Consider the following 19803-nt stretch of genomic DNA (forward strand, 5'->3'; position numbering starts at 1 on the left):
TAATTGAAGGATGGTCATTTGGCCATCTCTCTTAGACCAAAAGACTATCATGGTGGTGGGCTCACAGTTTACATATGCTTCAAAGAGCAGAGAGTGACATCATGTTACCCTTGGGATACCCAGACCACTCCCAGCCTTGGGCAGTCTATTCAAAGAATGAATACCCTATCCAAGCCTGAGCAGTGCACAATGACTACTACACTTTGGTGGGGTCTGAAACTAGAAAATTAGTCCAGTCTCATCAGCAATGCCCTTCAAGACACTGAAGTTTTTAAAATCAGGATTTTATAAAAAAGGGGAGAACTCTGGATATCCCCAAATCTGGTTAATAATTTCACTGTGCTTCTGAGAAATATGACACCTACAATTCTAAGATCTGAGGAACTTACCCACATTTTACAGTCAGCCTTAAACTGAGCCATCAGATACGTTTACACGCAAGTTCTAGGTAGCACAATGAATAGAGGGCCAGGCCTAAAGTCAGGAAGACATCTTCCTGAGTTCAAATCTAGCCTCATGCATTAGTTGTGTGACCCTGGGCAAGTCACCTAACCCTGTTTGCCTCAGCTTATCATCTGTAAAATGAGCTGGAGAAGAAAATGGCAAATCATTGCAGCATCTTTGCCAAGAAAATGCCAAATGAGGTCACGAACAGTCAGACATGCCTGAACAACAAAATTCAACAAATTGTCGTATTTTACTTTGTAAACAAGGTCTTGACTGTTTTTTTTTAAATTTCCACTTTCCTATCTCATTCTCTACAATCATGTCTACCTCATTTTTCTTTTGTTCTGCTTTTTTCCATTGCTTTCTTTCCTCTTCTCATTATCTTAGTGAAGTCTGTAATACACGTTTCCAAGAAAAACCAAAATCTATAGACCTTCCCCACAATCCCCCTTCCACACATCAATTTCAATTTTGTTCCTGTAGGGATTCCCTCAGTCTACAGGCTAAATGGGAAACTTAGACATCTATATTGCAATGAAATAAGTTATGAAACACAGGCTGATCAGTATAGGGAGGCTATTTTATGATCTTTAGTAACTATAACATGGCAGATTGTTTTTAGGGAAAAGTTATGATTCTAATATTAGCACAAGTTATTACAGCAAAATTCCTTTGGGATATATTGGAAGTACTGGATAACAAGAATGGCAAGGTATCTGATTCAACACCTTTGAATGAATGTGTAGGAATTTGCATCATCTTTGTAATGTATCTAAAGGAGTTTCTTCTAAATACCACAAAGATGATGTTAGAACAAACTTTGATCTCTTCTATCCATGCCAAAGTATTATCTTTGGAATGCAGCTGTCTACTTTATAGCCACTTTAATCTCTTTGAAATTGTGGTGTTCCAAGATTGCCAACAATATTGGTGTTGAATAATTGATGTTGAAAAGATGGGCCTTTGTACTAGGAAGTACTTTGGGATACTTAAGAATGCTATGCAGTTTCTCAAAGGAAATCTACCTTGTTCTCTATCTTGCCTATAATATGAAATATCTGTCCCACATGGTGTGTAGTAATGTACTAACAGTAGACTTAATCATCCAGCTATATCATAATCTGGACAATGGGCATTTTTCATCCATTTAATTTTTCCTTTGAATTTATTGGCAAATCACAAATCTCTTGAATAATCTTAATTTTCTGGAACTCAGTGCTAATGTCTGCAAATGAGCGTGTGTAGGAATAGTAGGAAATCTTCCATTCAGACCTTAAAAGACTTCTGCCATTAGAATGGCAAATACCTTTGGCTCCTGTTTTGTGCTTTGCTTCACAGATGACAGGATCAATGAACAGAGTTCTTTGAGTGCCTTTGTTAAGAAATCTTAGATGATTTTGACATTCAAAAGAGATTCCTTGTTGGAGGAGAGCCTTTAATCACACATGATAATGCATTTTTTCAGTTCTATGACCAAGAAAAATCCTAATGTAGAGACTCATCTTTGAGTCTCTTTGAAAACCTACCTTTCTCTTCTGTTTTCATTGGAGACCCCCTCAATATACATGTAAATTATTCTCAAGTGGTTTTTTAAAAGATTAGAAAGTAGTTTTGGGGAATTCGTGGTCACCAATGTTCTCTCAGTAGCTGTTTTTAGTTATTATCCATGATTTTTTCCCAGGTATCTTTCCCTTCCCAAAGACCACTTATAAAGTGGTTCCTCATTTCCCTTCAGCTATCTAGACAGAATGCTAAGAATATGAACTCTTAATTTTACTAAATTATGAAATATTTAAAATGAAGATTCCCTGGGGTGCAAACTAAGAAATTATTACTGTTTTATGAAATTGATGAAATTCAGGAATCTACCACCCATATCATATCAGCAAGCTGTTTCAATTCTTCATAATGTTTCTTGTAGCTTTCTTTATTACTACAAGTACCTACTTCACAAGATAGTTGGGAGGAAAGCACATGGTTAAACTGTAAGGTATCTTATCTACTTGTGAACTATTACTAATGCCTTGCTCAGGCCCTATTCACTGTATATTGATGGCTGCATTAGTTTCCTACCTAGGCTCATTGCCTTCAATTTCTTGATTGTAGTCCATGCTGACCAGTACTCTTAATCTTTCCCCTCCCAAAATTCATCACTACTCCCCTAACTCAACAATCGTTGAGTAGGTCTCCTGCCTAATGTTACTTGTGAGAATTTACAATTTTATTGGTGTGGTTCCTTCTACTGAGAGAGAGTAATGCAGTCATCATGTATTCATGTCTGTGTCTTGTTTTTTCAGGATCTTGGGGGTTTTCCACTAAAGCTCTTGGTAGGGAGTACCTCATTCTGTTGATCTATATTTTTCATGCTTTTAATTCCACTTCTAATGCCCATCATTGGTCGTTTACTACAGCTTTCTTAAGCCCACCATACATGTTTCTGTTTGCTCTTAATGTTTTTTGCAGTTTTCCCATTCATGGCCAAAAAGAATCACCAGGAGAATTCTTGGTAAGTACTTGAGGTCACAAGTAGTTTGAGATGATTCAAAGCATTACACAAATTACAAAATGTTCTCCAGCCCACAGGAAAAAGTACCAAATATGATAATATATTTGTTAATTGCCTTTACCTCCTAATACCTTAGCATTCAAGACAATATAATTTAGCATATACCTACCTTCAATCTAATTCAACCATCATTGCTGCTATTAATGGTTCCTATCAAGTAATTATGTACTATCAATCATTGCTACTACTACATGCAATTCATTTTGCTTAGTGCCCAGAATACAAAGAAAAAAATTAGAGGAGTCCTTGCCCTTAAAGACCTTTTATTTTATCCAGATAATATGACAGGCATGTAGATCAGTGTGATACATGGAAGGGACTTAAGAGAACAGAAGTAAAATAATAGAGCTCTGGGAATATTTGAGAAGTGAAAATGCATTGGCTGGAGTATTTTTCAAACTATCCCCCACTCTTCCCCTATGAACTATGCTCCAGCCAAAGCAGTCTAACAACAGTCCCTGCAAAGTTTCTTGTATTCCCTCACTTTGGTCCTCTCTCTCCTATCCAATTCATACCCATCCTTCAAGGCCCAAATCAAGTCTCAATTCAGAACACCTGTGGTACATACAATCTATAGCATTCATGTGGCGTTGGCAGTATACTGCTTTGCACTGTATTTGTTGTATAGCTACATGTGTATGTGTATTATGTGTTTTTATATATACATACATGTAGATAGGTCTTTAAAATTTGCAAATTTCTCACTACACAGTTTTGTGTTTGTATATATTTACCTATATACATCATTCCCCCTACTCATTTGTTAAACAGAACAAGGATTGTACCTTACAGTTCTATTTGTAATCCACACCTCCACTGAGCCTTGCACATGATATTCTTCGAATATTAGTCACTAAGTGATCCATTTTTTTTTTCCAAACCAGACCTTTGATTTCAATAGTATAGGGAGTCCCAGTGAGGAAATTCCCTTCACCAATGAAGTTTCAAAACCATAGCAAAACTGGGCCCTGTGCCCTTTGGGACCACCCGGGGAACTCAGAGATGACTAGATCGTTGCCTCCCTCCGCCCCTCCCCCACAAGAGTCCCCGAACGGCTTCGAACTCCCCGCCCGCCCTTCGTCCCGGCGAGCCTGGGTTGAGGCCCAGATCCACCAGCCCCGGGAACCTGGGAAGCGCAAGTCCTCCCTCCACCCCCTTTCCCGGCCACAGACGTAGCTGAAGCCAACAAGGAAAAGCTGATGTGGGAAGGAGTGGGCTGGCCCTGACCAGGTCCATCTCCGGGTTCTCTTTAGACTCGATCCGCCCCGCCCTTCGCACTTGGGGATCCTTTAGCCTGGCTTCTTCCCCGATCTACGCACACCGGGATCTCTTAGACTGGCTCCCCCCAACCTGCGCACCCGGGAATCCCTTACACTGTCCCCTGCAACCTACGCTCCCGGGGATCCCTTACACTGACTCTCCACGCCCACCTACGCAGCCAGGGATCCCCTACACCGGCTCCCCCCCCCGCCCCCGCACCCGGGGATCCCTTACACTGCCCGCTCCCACGCACCCGGGGAATCCCTTACGCTGGGTCCTCCCCCACGTAGTGAAGTATATATTTACCTTTGTTAGGTGCTTAAGCTGGCAGCCGCTCCAGGGGATCCAAGAGCCAGCAGCCAGCGCAGAGGGCTGGAAGACCTGGATTCAAGCGCTGCTTTAATACACACTGGATGCCTGTGGGCAAGTGTCTTAACCTGTCAGTGGCACTGGCGAAGAAGAAAAAGAATTTATATAGCCCTTCAAGGTTTGCAAAAGTACTTTACTGATATTATCTCAGAACAACCCAGTGAAGTAGGTGCTAATATTATCCCCCTTTTGACAGAAAGGAAAATGAAGCCGAGCCAGGTTAAGTCACTTGTCTAGGGTCACACAGCTGACTAGATTACGAAAGAGCTGCTGGATTTGTTTCTGTGAAGGGAATTTCATGGGAAGTTTCCTACACATGATACAGGGCAGGATCAAAAAAAAAAATTAGGTGACACAAAGTTTAAATAGTTGTTCAGACGTTTCTCAGTGGCGTCCGACTCTTCGTGACCCCATTTGGAGTTTTCTGGCCAAAGATACTGAAGTGGTTTGTGCACATGAAGTACAGGGAAGTATCCTGAAACAAGGCTGAAAAGACAGTCTAAAACTAGACTGTTAACGTCAGGCCAAGTAGCTGCAATTCACCAATTTAGTTAACCGAACAACAAGCGTTTATTTGTTGTTATTCAGTTGTGTCCAGACTCTTTGTGACCCCTTGGACCATAGCAAGCCAGACCCTCCTCCACTACAGTCTGTCCTTGTTTCCATACTATCTATCCACCTCATCCTCTCCTGTCTCCTTTTCCTTTTGCTTTTAATCCCGACATCGGGGTGTTTTCCACGAGTCCCATCTTCTCACTATGTTCCAAAGTATTTAAGCTTCAGCTTCAGTATTTGATCTTCAAGTGAATAGGTCTGAATTAATTTCTTTTGATTTCCTTCCTGTCCCAGGGACTCTCAAGGCCTCTCCAGCACAACAATTAGAGAGGAGAGTCTTTGAAACAAAGCTAGATTGAATAGATAGAGGATAGAGAGGGGGAAATAATCAATGGAATAAGGCCTCAAAGAAGTCCTTTATGAAGGCTTTGTGCTAGGTGCCTAAGAGGACACAAAGAAATACATGACTTAGGAGGAGTCAAGAAGCTTGTAATCTAGTTGGAAAGTTAAAATTTATTCCTTGGCCCAGAAATGCTACTATCAATTGATAAACATTTACTAAAACCCTACTTTGTGCCAGACGCTATACTAAACACTGGGGATACAAAAAGAAACAAAAGAAAGTCCCTGCCTTCAAAGAGCCTACAATCTAATGGAGGAGACAACTTGCAAAGAATATATACAAAGCAAGTACAAATATATACAGGATAAATAGGAAGTAATAAACAGAAGGAAGGCACTAGAATTAAGAGGGGTTGCAGCAGGTATCCAGTAAAAGATGGAATTTTAGTTGGGACTGAAAGGAAGCCAGGGGAGGTCAGCAGCAGAGCAAGGAGGGAGAGTGTCCCTGGAAGCTGAGAGAGGGAAGGTCTGGTTCATGAAACATCCAGAAGACCAGTGTCATTGAATCAAAGAATTTGTGTCAGGGAGTAAAGTGTTAAGAGTACTGGGGGTGGGGGGAAGGGTGCTAAGTTATGAAGGGCTTTCCATCACAAACAGAGCATTTCGCATTTGTTACTGGAGACAACAGGGAGCCACTGGAGTTGGGGGTGGGAGGGGCAGGAGTTGTGGTGGGGAGGTTTGACGTGATCAGACCAACACTTTAGGAAAATCACTTTAGTTGCTAAATGTATCTTAGGAGGATGTATTGGAGTGGGGAGAGACTTGAGGCAGGCAGATCCACCAGCAGGCTTTTGCAGTAATCCAGGTGTGAGGTGATAAGGGTCTGCACTAGAGGGTGGCTAGTATCAGAGGAGAGAAGAGAACTTATTGGAGAGCTGTTGCAAAGGGAAATCAAGAAATCAACAGGCCTTGACAAGAGACTGAGTAAGGTGGTTGGGGGGTGAGAAATGGTGAGGAATCCAGGATGACTCCTAGGTTTTGAGCTTGAGGGACTGAGAGAATTGTGTTGCCTTCTATGTAAAAGGGAAGGTTCGTAAGTCCTTCCTAGTTGCTCTCCAAAATGGGTGGATCAGTTCATAATTCCACCAACAGTGTATCAGTGTCCCAATTTTTCCACATTATCTCCAGGATTTGCCATTTTCTCCTATCATTTTAGCCAATCTGATAGATTTGAGATGTAGTTTTTAAAATAGTTTTATTGTAACCATCCCAGACACATACTACTCCAAGAATGGAGATGCTTCCTGTTACCTTTGTTGTACAGAAGTTGAAAACTGAGCTTGAGTTTTCCAACTGAAATGCAAAAATAAAAATAAACTAAATATATGATGGTGCAACAAGGCATATCATATAGAAGAATAGCCAAAGGATGCATTTCATTTCTAATTTTTTTTTCCAGCTTGGAATGTATGTTTTTACATTTATAGAAAGCATAAAGCAATTACAGCTAAGGATATTTAAAGGATAAAGAATCTTCCTTTCTATTGATGTAGGCATTTTTTTTCACACATTAAGCATTTTAGTCTGAAAGTGATGAAGTCACAAAAATAGATACAGTAGAATGGAATATTTAGAATAGAAAAACTTTTTGTGCTGGCCAGCCTCAAATACTTTCACTGTAAAGTTATCATAAATAGATATTCAGTCAGCATGGCCCTGTACCTTACAACTGAACTATATTCACCCTTCCCACCTAATGGAAATGCACATCACAATTTATGAGCATAAATAGGGACTGGTGTCCAGTCAGTTGATATCAATTTTACAAACTATTTATACACCCCAGGAAACAAGTGTTACAGTACATCCAAAACAATCCTCACATTTATAAAAGAGAAGAGAAAGATTTCATCATGAAGAAATGGCGAAAGAGATGCTAATTGTATGTTCAAAATGATGATCTCTTGCATAGAGAAGCCTCTTTTCAAAGACTATGTTAAAAGTGCACCTGAAAGGTGTCACCTTCAATATAAAGGATCCTAGTTATCTACATGGACACTGCTATCAAAGACACATCTGTATTGCCTGACAGTCTGCAGTACAAACTACTAAGGAGAATAAACATTGTAGAGTTAGCAAGTGGGCATTCAAATATTTCATCTAAACCACTAAAGTATTAATTAAGGCACTTAGAAGTTATTGCTTTGAGTGGAAGAATCTAAGTGGGTCGTGTTTTGAAATGATGTGGTTTGTTGTTAGGCATCTACACTGAAGAATATCAGCATGGTAGCCTACAAATAAGTTCACCTCTCCTGCTTAAAATAGTGGGGTTGTAAATCTTTATATATTTAAATTATCCAAGTCATTGTTTTGAATTAGGGTGCCCTCTCTGTTCTGAGAAATTATTTTAATGATAGCTATCCTCTGTGATTTTGATTCACTTTTTTTCCTTCGTTGGGGTCCTATGATGTTGAATCCATCCCATAAAAACATAATGCTCATTTCCTTCCAAGAGAAGAAAACCCAGATAAACTAATTGTTATTCACAACTAGATTCTAATTATCAAAGTCAGTTGTTTCTTCACACTTGGCATTCAAAAAGTCTGATGGGGAAGGGAAATGGAGAAAATAGAAGTGGACTGGTATCCCATATAGCAAACATACTTTTGGAGAAGGGAGGGAAAAAGTACTTAAAACCACCATCTCCCTCTCCCCATCAATCATCTCTGAAACTTACAGTCTTAGAGGGTTGCCTAGAGCCTCAGGAGGTTAATGTTGCTCGCCTAAGAAGGCACGTGTTGAAGACAGTACTTGAACCCAAGCTTTCCTGGTTTCAAGTCCTGGATCTTGTTTTGCTTTGCCAACTATTAACTACCATATTTGATTAATCCCTTATTTTTGTTGCACTGAAATTTTGACATTTGATAATTCATTATTTAAAAGTAACTTTTAAAAAATTGAATGAGTACTTGCATGATAGATTTCATATTTGTTTCTTATGAAATCCAGATTTATAACAATGCTGAACTTTGTCACCTTTGTGGTGGTGGCTGGTTGTTTGTTTCTAATTCTAGGAACTTCAAAAAGAAACTTTTCAGAAAATGTTAAGGTATCCAAAAAAAGGATTAGTTAGATTTGACCAAGTAGATGAAAACACCTATCTGTCTAATTTGGCGGTGAAGAGAAATGCCAGTGCCTTTTTTGAAAAATATGACCGAAGTGAGGTTCAAGACTTACTTACTACTGCGATTGTCAGTTGGCTCTCTGGAAAAGACGATGTACACAGCCACATAGAACTCCCTGATGGACTTATGAGTCAACTGAAAAATGTAGGCTTCTCCACTGCAATCCTGCTAGCACCAGTGGATCCAAATGCAAACCTGGATTATAGAGAAGTCCATCAGATCATAAGAGAGTTGTCTGTTGGAATTTATTGTTTGAATCAGATTCCTTCCATCAGTTTAGAAACTAATTATGATCAAAGCTCATCCTGCCAGCTGCCTCCTGCTTATTTTGACACTCGAATTGGACAAATTCTGATTAATGTTGACTACATGATAAAATCACTCTGGCATGGAATATATATGCCAAAAGAAAAAAGGGTGAGGTTCTCTGAAATGTGGCGTTCTCTTATGGATGTTGATGTTGAAGGGAAGCCTCAAACAGATAAAGATATCTTTGCAGAGTTTAGTGCAGCAGGTAAGCATATACTCTTTTCAAATCATATTTTTCACAGTTGTGTTTGAAATCATCTCTTCCCCCATACACAAAGAGTGCTTCCAAAAGTTAATAAGTAAATGCTTTGAGGTTTTTAAGGCTGATTCTATACATAGTCATTATAAAAATAATGATCAGTTTATATGCGTAACTATTCATGAATTTGCAGCCCAGTTTTGTGTTGTATCCTACACTGTAACATGCCTGTATTTTTTTTTTTATCATGGCTTTTTGGTCAAAGATTTTTACTGTGAGCCAGAACTTGTAACTAGGAATTTATGCATGTGGGGGCAAATACTATGAAACACTTCCAGGGCAAGTGACACTAAAGACATCTTCAGTTGGAAGTGGGGAGGGAGCAGCTAGGTGGTGCAGTGAGTAGAGCATCCGCCCTAGAGTCAGGAGGACCTGAGTTCAAATCTGGCCTCTTGACACACTTTCTAGCTGTGTGACCTTGGGGAAGTCACTTAACCCCAATTGCCCTGCCTTCCCCCCTCAAAAAAAAGTAAGTGGGGAGACAGCAGTGGGGTGGATACTACTCTGTGGAGAGAGAGAGACAGAGACAGAGAAACAGAGACAGAGACCACTCCAGGAATTCAGGCCATTTGGTAGTTTCCCATTTAAACTAATTGTTATTCATAACTAGTTTCTAATTATCAAGGTCAGTTGTTTCTTCACACTTGGCATTCAAAAAGTCTGATGGGGAAGAGGAATGGAGAAAATAAAAGTGGACTGGTATCCCATATAGCAAACATACTTTTGGAGAAGGGAGGGAAAGAGGACTTAAAACCATCATTTCCCCCTCCCCATCAAACTGTAACAAAACAAAACAAATATCTTGTTAGAATTGAAAGGAAACTCAAGCATCACCTGTTAAATAGTGTTCAGTTCCTTGATTTTTATAGAGAAGGCATTAAAAGGAAAATTCTTCATTTGGGCTTTTCACACTGAATAACAAGGCGAAATTTAGGACAAAGAGAATTAAAATTATAAGTACATCAATGTAGCAACATATAGACAAGCTGATCACTGAAGATCCATGATGGCTTCAAGATGGGGCCAGTGTTTATAGGTAACTTAAGACAATTCAGAGATGTCCACTTAAGCAGAAGAGGTTGGGTCCTTGCATCTCACTTCTTCCCCAAGGTAGCAAGAATGTGACAATTTGCAGGTAAGGGTACAAAGGTCACAGGTAGGGAATGACTTGGCTAGGTGACCAATATCAGGGGACTAGGTGATCAATATCGGGTGACTGGTGACACCTCCCTCCACCACTGATTGACAAGCAGGACTGGAATCATGGGATACTGAGTCAACATAATTTTCACTAGAGGAAGGTGAGCCTCCTCCCCCACTCTCAAGCAGTGAAGTGACTTACCCAAGTGGGGTCACAGAGAAAGGTTAGTCAAACTCTAACTGAAAATGAGGCAGAACTGAGGTGGAATCAAATGTCCAAATATTATAAATTATCTGACTGATAGATCTGGAAAGGATCTTAAAGACCATCTTGTCCAACTACCTCAATTACAGGAGAAGAAACAGACCAGGGACTAGAACACAGCTTTCTAATTTACAATCTAGTGAGTTCAGGCAGGTCATTGAAATTTGGCTTGTTTTAGGGGAACAACAGTGGACCATCCCTTCCGGAGAAGCAGTCCTTGTCTTACAACATAGGACAAGTAGCTATGCAGTCCTTCTCTTCAGCCCTTCTATGCCATCTTGGTACCCTTTTCTTTCTCTGGGAAAGTTTAAGCAACCAAAGGAAACTTTCTTTCCTTTGAAAGAAATATCGAAAGATCGGGAGCCTTGAGGGGCTGGCTATCCCCCAACTGAATTGCTCTCTCCATCCTGTCTATTTCTCTGTCTGTCTCTGTCCTTTTGTCATAGTATCTGTCTCTGTGTTTCTTTCTCTCTCCCTGAATAACTTCTCCCCCCCGCCCCACAGGGTTGTGAGAAACAGAGGAAGGAGTTCTGTTTCCACAGAAGTGACATGTACACACACTCCCAGCCTCAGGTCGTAAGTCAGAAGTAACTAGTTCAAACCAGAGCTGTGGCTTGGTAGAACCAGGCTTCTGATGGGGTAAGAGGTCAGAAGCTTATAGGCATGCTTAATGAGCTGTTTAATTATAACCAACGCAGCCCCCAGGGTGGAGCAAGCTAATTTGAATGCACTTTCAATGCATGACAAGGGAGGGGGAACACATCTAGGAGAAAAACATGGAATAGGCAGTTCAGGAAGTTGTATCCAAGGGGAACAGGGGAGGGACTTTGAGGTTAAGAATGGGAATTAAAAGTTGGCTTTGGCCAGCACTTGGGCCAACCTATGCATAGGATGCCTACTCTTGCAAGAGTGTAATAAACTTCTTCCCTGGCTTCATCACTTAAGGCCTTATTCCTTTGGGAGCCTGTTTCTCACAGGGTCCAGGATCTCTGCAGAACCTTCCCCTTTTTCTTCATGTGGTGGCTAGCTCCACTTTCAGGTTGGCTCCGGTGATCAACCTTGGCTACAGGCCTCCCAAGTCCTAGAGAATCCTGCAAGGATGTGGGTGGCTCCACCTCACCCTCCCCAACCCCCAGGCAGAAGCTGCTCAGCCTCTACTCTATCTAGTCATAGGCCCTGCCTGGTGACAGCTCTACTACCTACCCACTTCAGGTTCTGCACCATCCTTCCCTAGAAGCAGCCTGTTGTCTTTTAAATCATCAGCCCTGAGGCAAATTACCCAACCTGTAGCATTAGGGACCATCCTGCAGGGGGCTGGGGGGGCGGGGCGAGGGGTGTGGGTAGACAGGATATGTGATTCAAACATGCCTTGTAGCTGCTTTTTTACTTGGCTTCCTGAGTAACCATACAGATGTATTTAGGAATTAGGGTTCAAATCCTGCCTCTGGCACTTACTAGCTATGTGACCTCAGTCCAGTTACAACCTTTCTGAGCCTCAGTTTCCTCATTTGTAAAATAGGGATAATAATCCCTACAGCATGTACCTGAGAAGACCCTAATCAGAAAGCGTTTTATAAACTTTAAAGTACTACACCAATTCAGTTATCTTTATCTTTTGATAGGAAGCCATTTTAAAATGACTGTAATGGGTACCATTAATCCATTTACTATTCCTTTGTCTCTACTAACATTACTGAAAATTAAGGTTATTTATTACCTTGTGAAGCCTAGTGAAAAAAAAAAACAGTTGTCACTGGAGTTATCTGTGTAATTGTGTGTATTGGGGATCCTTGAAGAGTTTGGCTTTTGTTTCCTTTGATTAATTCAGTGTATTTCATTGAGTCTTACTAGGTGCTAAGCCCCAGGCCAAACCCCTATTAGGTGCTAAACCTATGTGGGTGTGAATTGGTAACTGAGGTGGGGCTAACTAAGGGAGGCCTGATTAGATCTTTGCCCCTAAGTTTGCCCCAAACCCCTAATTACTAGGTGCTAAGCCTATGTGGGTGTGAAGCTCCCAGGGTACTAAGGGGAGGTGCTAACTCAAGAGCCAATCATAGGAGCCTAAATTCTGGTCTCTCAGATGATGTCTGAAACTGTATAAAAAAGGGAAGACAGAGCCATTTGCTCAGGGCTCTCACTCTTGGTGGTGTGCTGATGCAAAGACTCCCAGGCAGCTGTAGCTAAGAGCCCTCCAGCTCATAAACCTGGATGCTGGGACTTTGTTAAACTCTGGTAACCATGTATTGGGATTTGAATCAGACAAGGTCCATCTGTCGATGCTTATACTTTGTTTGTATTTGCTCTCAAGTTCAGGGTGCTAGCTTTTTCCCCTGAACTAAGTGAATGATGTATGTATGCTGGATTAAAGTAAACTTGTCAACCCCTTAATGTTGCTTTCCTTAGTAAAGCAGATCAAAAGAGCCTATGCTGGCTGCATTCTTGTTGTTGGGCTTGTGTTGGTTTTTCATCCGCACAGCAGCTGCTAGCCAGATTGTTGAAACACAGTGGAAAATGGACTTTTAAAACTCATGTAATCTAGCATTTTCTTTTTTCCTTCATTTTTGGCCTCTAAAAATCAATAGAGATTGTTAGAGGATTTGGATTATAATATCAGGTTTATTATTGATTTGTTCTGTGACCTTGGGCCTTGGTTTTGTTATCTGTAACATGAATTGGTAGGAATAGATGATCTCTAAGGGTTTTTGCAACTGTAACATTGAGTGATTTCCAGTTCTGTGTTGCTTAGATATTACTTCATAGGCCAAGAATGAGCAGGCCTTCACAGGATAGCCCTTTTGTTACTACAAAACCACGGGGGTTAAAACACTCTGCCCAAGAAGTCCTTGTACCATACATGAACTTGAAGAGAACAAAATACTTCATAAGGACTCAAATCGGTAAAACTCTTAATGTTGCACCAACACACATAAAACTCCTCCTTAGCTAATAATCTTTTAAGCATGCAGGGCATATACCTTTTGTGTGAGGCTTTCTCTGTGCTATTTTAGTGAGTGCCCACTTGAACAACTACTGTATAGTGTGACCAGAGAGTAATTATTGCTTCCTTCACTTTGTGGTTCTTGTGAATCTCTGAGAGGTATAGCTAAAAATCCGTTGTCAGAGGTCTCAAAATAAGATGCTTTAAATGTTTTATCACGGTGAAGTCACCACGAGATAAATGCTCTTGAAGGTGAACAACATGGCCACCCTACTCAATCATCCGTTTTCCTTCTCGTACCATACAGGCCTAAAGTCAGTTATAACAGCAGAAACCCACTGTGGCCCAGTTCTAGTTTCTAGCAAACACAGAGGAAGAAAAGGAAAGACCTACTCTTGGCCTTCTTGCCCTTAAGGAGCCTAGAGACAGATAGAATCTCTGCATTAGGACTACAGACGTTCTCAGGATGAAGACAGGCTCTTCACAAGCTTTGGCAGTGCCTTGACTATTGAACTAGGGACCATTCTACCATAGGATACTGTAGGAGAAATGGAAGAAGTGGTCACCATACAGCTGAGTGATGCTGATTATGACAGGATAGGTAATGTGTGGTGTGTCTTGTGCGTAACTGATACACATTATTATGTGTTACCTATAATTTATGCGTTTGACATATATTGCTGTGTTAAGCGTCATTGGTTGTTGTGCTTTTCACAATGTGTTGCACATGCCACAGCAGCAGTGCAAAGTTGCATGTTTCTGCATGTGATCTATTTGGTCACCTAATGCAACTGTCATGTAATACTATATGTTTTGCACTGCTTTGAGACTTGTGTCCTTTGTTTAGTAAATGCTATTTTGTCACGTAAACTTTTGATTATATAGTGTGTGTTATGCTACTTACATGCATTAAAGTTAGCTGCGTAGGGTGATGTCATACGTGTCTATGTTTGCATTGTATTATGTAGTTGGATGTTATCTCTCAATTTATATTGCTTATGATGTTTACAGATTTTCATATGTACCCAGGTAAATTCATTGCTGGGGGTGAGAGGGAGAATGTAGGGAGACTGAGGTTTTTGTTGGGCAAAATGAAGCCCCCCAAACAGCCAGGCTTTGCAGCTGACAGGTAGGTATAATAAAGACAGGAATATGGGCTAGGTGGATGCAGAGCCCTAACCTTGCCTCTTTAGGTTACTTTTGGATCTGACTCAAATTCATCTGAATTCTAAATTAGAAAGGCTCTTGGGAGGATAGCTAGATAAGAATCTTCAAAGGAAGGTTTTGCTTTCTACCTTGATTTAGGAGACTGAAAAGAAATGCCTACTTTGAGCCTGGGGCTACTCTGCCCGCCTTTTGTTATTTAGGTATGGTGGCTAAAACCAAAGAAGTGTACATTTGCTGCTACCTGGAAGAGATTCTAGACACTTTACCCTGAGTGACTGAAACTGAGATAGCTTTGGTGACACCAAAGTACTGAGCTCTGAAGATTGAATCAAGAAGCAATGAATAGCTACCAAGTCCACACTCACCTTAAATCTCTGGGACCATTAGGGCAATAGCCCCATTGGGAGCATTCAACTGAGACTAGGGGACCAACAGAATAACATACCCAACAAAAATGCCATAACACTAGTAGAAGAATGTGCTGCAAATTCAAAATCAGCAGAGTAGTGGAGACTAGCAGCATAGCAGTCACCACAGACCATAATTGAGATGATTTATTGCCAACTGGACAGTTCCTGGCCTTCTAACTGATTCTGAGGCAGCCTTTCTCTTGAGGAAGTTGTTTATTCTACTGAATTTGTACCACCCAACCTTCCATTAGCAAAGAGTGTGTTGGTATAAGCCTCTACAGCCTGACAAGGCATTAATGTCTTTGCCAGTCTTCAGTAGTAATGGAGTGTTTCCCTGATACTCTTGGCAAGGCCCATCACTATGTGTAATGGATAGCACATATTAGAAGTTGTTCCTTTATCTTCTGATGTATAGAGGTGCAACTTCATTGTCAGGAATCTTGAATTTGATGACAACAAATGTCAAATTTGGGTTTATCAGAAAGAGTCTTTGAAGGCTTCTATTGGGTTCTTAGTCACATTGAAGTGAGCAAGCTATATATTTCCCAACCTCTCCTTTGTCCAAGAAAATATGCCAGCGTGCAGGCCTATTAGGCCAGTAACCAAACTTACATATAACACTTTAGGAGAAATAGAAGAAGTCGTTCCCCATATTGCTGGAAGCATCCCAAAGATGGGGTTGGGCTTAATAGTCCCCAAAGAAAACCCTAACTGCCATTAAATTTCTGGTCTCTTCTTGTCAGAGAGCTTCACTGTGTTGGTCTTTGGAACAACAATTATCCCACTTCTGGTTAAAAGTTCATTAGGATGAGCTCATGGTTTCCCTCATAGGGCAAATTCCTTGTAAGGAAGTCACAAATGGAATAGTATAGTCATTTCAACTTCAGGATAAGGATCTGTCCTAAAAAATAGGCAGTTCTTCTAAAGGATAAAGTTGCTCTCAAGAAGTCACTGCATGGGTGCTGGCAGCTCTCCCCCACACCACTACCGATTCTGCCCTAGAGTTGGTTCATCAAAGACCGTACATACATACATATAGTTCCCTCCAGAACAGGGGAAGGACTGCCTGTTTTGAGGTAACAGTCATGGAGTTGGTGGCATATTTGGCACAAGTATGTTTATGTACCACAGTGCAGGTCACGTCAATTGTTTGCCAAGAGTCCTGGAGAGCTGAATAACACTACTTGTGGCTATCTTGCCACAGCAGTATCTTGCCTTCTCTGCTAGAAAAGGGCCTCGGATTAGATCTAGAGCTTACAGGGACCTTAGAAGCCATATAGATCGACTCCTGTATTTGACAGATGGAAAAAGTGAGGCCTAGAGAGGAGGTGGCACACAAAGGCACACATTATGTGGCAGAGCTGGGAAATAAACTCAAGTCTTTTGCCTCCAAATCCAACACTCTTTTCCCTTGAGTTTCAGTAAGCATGTAAGGAATAAGATTTTCTATGACTGCCCTTTTATTGCTGCACAACTAGTCTCGGTAAAACAAATCTCAGAGATCACTAGCAGACAGTCAGAATCGAATGAGCATGGGGTGAAGAGGACTTTGCTCCAGGGTTCCTAGAACTAATAAGAAAGGGATACATTTTATCCCTGGGAACGGAAGCTTCCTCCCTGTGACAACAGCCATGAAACTTATTTGGGGTCCTCAGCCAAACCAGGCCAACCCTGCATGACACAAGTGTCCCCCCAGCCAGCCTGGGGTACAGGAATGCTGGGAGAGGAAGCAGTCTGGCTCTTGGCCCACAGGGTTGGGAAAAGGACTGCCATCTCCACAGGGTCTTATTGCTTCCCAGGTGTCTGCCTCCTCCCTTTCACAGTGAGAAAACCGAACTGCTCCTACAATCATCTTGTCCTCTGTGTCTGTCATCCCCACCCCCAGCCGTTTTTGCCCCCGGTGAAAACATTTCTGGTTATAGCTCTGCTCGTATTTGCATCAGCAAAAAAGCCACAAAACAATACTAGGCTCTCAAAGGAATACAAACATCACATTGTATGACAGTGATTCCTGGCAGGCAAACTTTACACTATCTATTTTTAAAGAGAATTTTGATGAAGTTGGCAAGGCAATTTTGATGAATTGCCTTAATCAGCATTTTTGGTCTCATATCTTGTTGCCTTTCAATGCCAAGGGAGACCTAAATAAAAAAAAAAGCATTCTATAAAGTGTGTCTAGAAGGTGTATTTTTAAGATTTTGATTTAATTAATTGACAGATACATTTTCCCCCTACAAAAGATGTTTATCAGTTTGGGGGAAATGGTATAAAACATTTCAAATAATTTTGCTTTCAAAATACAAAGTTTTTACTATATGAAAATTTCCTTTTTGCTCTAAAGGTCTCCTTGATCTTACAAAGGATCCGGATTATGATGGAATATATGATGAAGATATGAATGAAGACCCAACCTATGATCCTAATAGCCCTGAAGAAAAATCTATATTCATGAAATATGTTGAAAATATAAGGCTCAAGCTGACATTTAGCAACACACTAGTTCAGCAATATGATAACGTCTTCCTATTTGAAGCAGCCTATTGGCTTACTAATGTGATAAAGTATACTGATGACTATCTTGATATTTGTACCTACCAGAGATTACAGCAAAGATTAGCTCTTCAGAAAAAACTTATAGAGAAACACCTTGAGAAGAAATCTGAAATGCGGCAAAATATGGCATATCTAAGGTTAATATGCTTTATGATTCCATTCTTGCTTGGCTTAAAAAAGAAGATGAAAGTTCCAAACTTAAGTACGCTGCTTCCACCATTTTCAGGTAAGAATAGTTATCACTAAAAGGCCAACTTTTTTTCACTCAAAAAAAATTATATCTTTTTCCAAGTAGAGGACTCTAAGTGTGAGCTCTGAGAATATGCCCCAAATGCTTGCATATTGAGATATAGTCAGGCAGGGAGTAAGAGATAGGGAAGAAGACGAAGAAAATCAGTTTACACTATTTAAAGAGATTTCAGATGTTACTGGGAGTACTAAGTAGTTGTTTCTGCACATGTATCATTCCTACTAACTAGAGCCCTATGTGTGGTCTAGAGTTGCTTCTGCACAAATTGAAGCAGTATAAATCATGCAGCTCGTGCAAAAGTGTCTCTCCCTCCTGCTCAATGAGGTTCTCCTTCCGGCTGTGACCTCTGATCCTGATACGTGTTTATTAATTGACTGATCCCCTAGCATTTTGTAAGATGGTGAGAAGTTTAAAAAAGCAACCGGTGATCAGACTTTTTATAGCAATTGATATACCCTCAGTGGAGAATTGTGTCTGCTGGGACAGGGTTGGGAGTGAGACTATGGAAATTGAAGTCATTTTCCTCTATAATATTTTCCTTCTAACCTTGAATGTCTGCTTCCCATCTCTTCTCCTTCACTCCTTGCCTGAAGCTTGGGATGGGAACTGGACAAAGGAACAGAAGGGGGAATAGAAGGGAAAGGAGGAAGACAATAGAGGGGTAAGGGAAGGGAGTAAGTATTTATAAAGTACCAACTCTATGCCAGGCATGGTGCTATACTTTACAAATAGTATCTCATTTGATCCTCACAGCAGTTCTGGGAGGTAGGTACTATTATTTTGCTCTTGTTATAGTTGCAAAAACTAAGACAGAGAGGGTAAATGACTTGCCCAGGGTCACACAGTTATTAAGTGTCTGAGGCTGGATTTGAATACAAGTCAGCCATTAAAAGTTTCAGAAAATATCTAAGAAAATCAGTGGCTTTTGTTGCTGCAGGAATGAAGTTAGATTCAATTGGAAAAAGAGAAGCACCTAGAAGACTATTGCAGAAGTTCAGATATGAAATGACAATGAACTTGAGCCTTAAGAGTAGGAACTGAAAAGAGATATAGGAGTCATTACAAGAAGGATTATTAGAAGTTAATGAATGGATAAAGGAAGTGATGGATGAAGAGAAATAAGGTCCTTTATGATGAGTACATAAGTGCTAACAAATTCCTATTTAGAGCTTAGAGATGTGGAGAGAATGGGACAGCTCCCAGCCAATATTACACTTTTCCTGTGGTTTGTGCAGACAGGACTCCTATTTGGCTGTCTAAGCTCTTAATCAGAATTTCAAACTAAGGAGGAAGGTGGAATAGACCTGGATAGGCTGGTGCTGGGAAACATCTGGGAACAAAAAGCATCTTTGGATGCATTATAACTAGGTAATCCATAATGACATATGATGAATCCATCTCACTAATTATTTGGTCCTTAACCTTTTAACATTTTTTTTAGCTGAATCCTCAATTTAAAAAAAAAGTAAGCTATTTTAAGAGTCCTGAAAATAGCCACATCGTTTATGCTCACCAAGGGCTTTACAAACACTTTCTCATTTGATCCTCACAGCAACCCTATTTGTTGGGTGCCTCATATACATTGTATTCACATGTAAGTTTTCTCAAAAGGTCGCAAAGTAGTAAAATCAACAGAATTCCTTCAAAACTGGCTTTCACAGGGCAGCTAGATGGCACAGTGAGTAGCGCACCAGCCCTGGAGTCAGGAGGACCTGAGTTCAAATCTGGTCTCATACACTTGATACACTTACTAGCTGTGTGACCTTGGGCAAGTCACTTAACCCCAGT

At 40.7% G+C, this 19803-nt stretch overlaps 1 protein-coding gene across 1 annotated transcript in view; it reads left to right on the forward strand.

Moving 5' to 3' along the window:
* The first annotated feature begins 8640 nt into the window (after window positions 1-8640).
* The window catches only part of ANKAR (ankyrin and armadillo repeat containing), a 95902-nt gene continuing 84739 nt past the window's right edge, over window positions 8641-19803 (forward strand). The window contains exons 1-2 of the mRNA XM_036742439.1: window positions 8641-9238; window positions 17554-17991. Of these exons, the coding sequence (XP_036598334.1) occupies window positions 8641-9238; window positions 17554-17991 (1036 nt within the window). The remainder of the gene's footprint in view (window positions 9239-17553; window positions 17992-19803) is intronic.

This window comes from Trichosurus vulpecula, chromosome 2 (assembly GCF_011100635.1).
Source record: "Trichosurus vulpecula isolate mTriVul1 chromosome 2, mTriVul1.pri, whole genome shotgun sequence".
NCBI lineage: Eukaryota > Metazoa > Chordata > Mammalia > Diprotodontia > Phalangeridae > Trichosurus > Trichosurus vulpecula.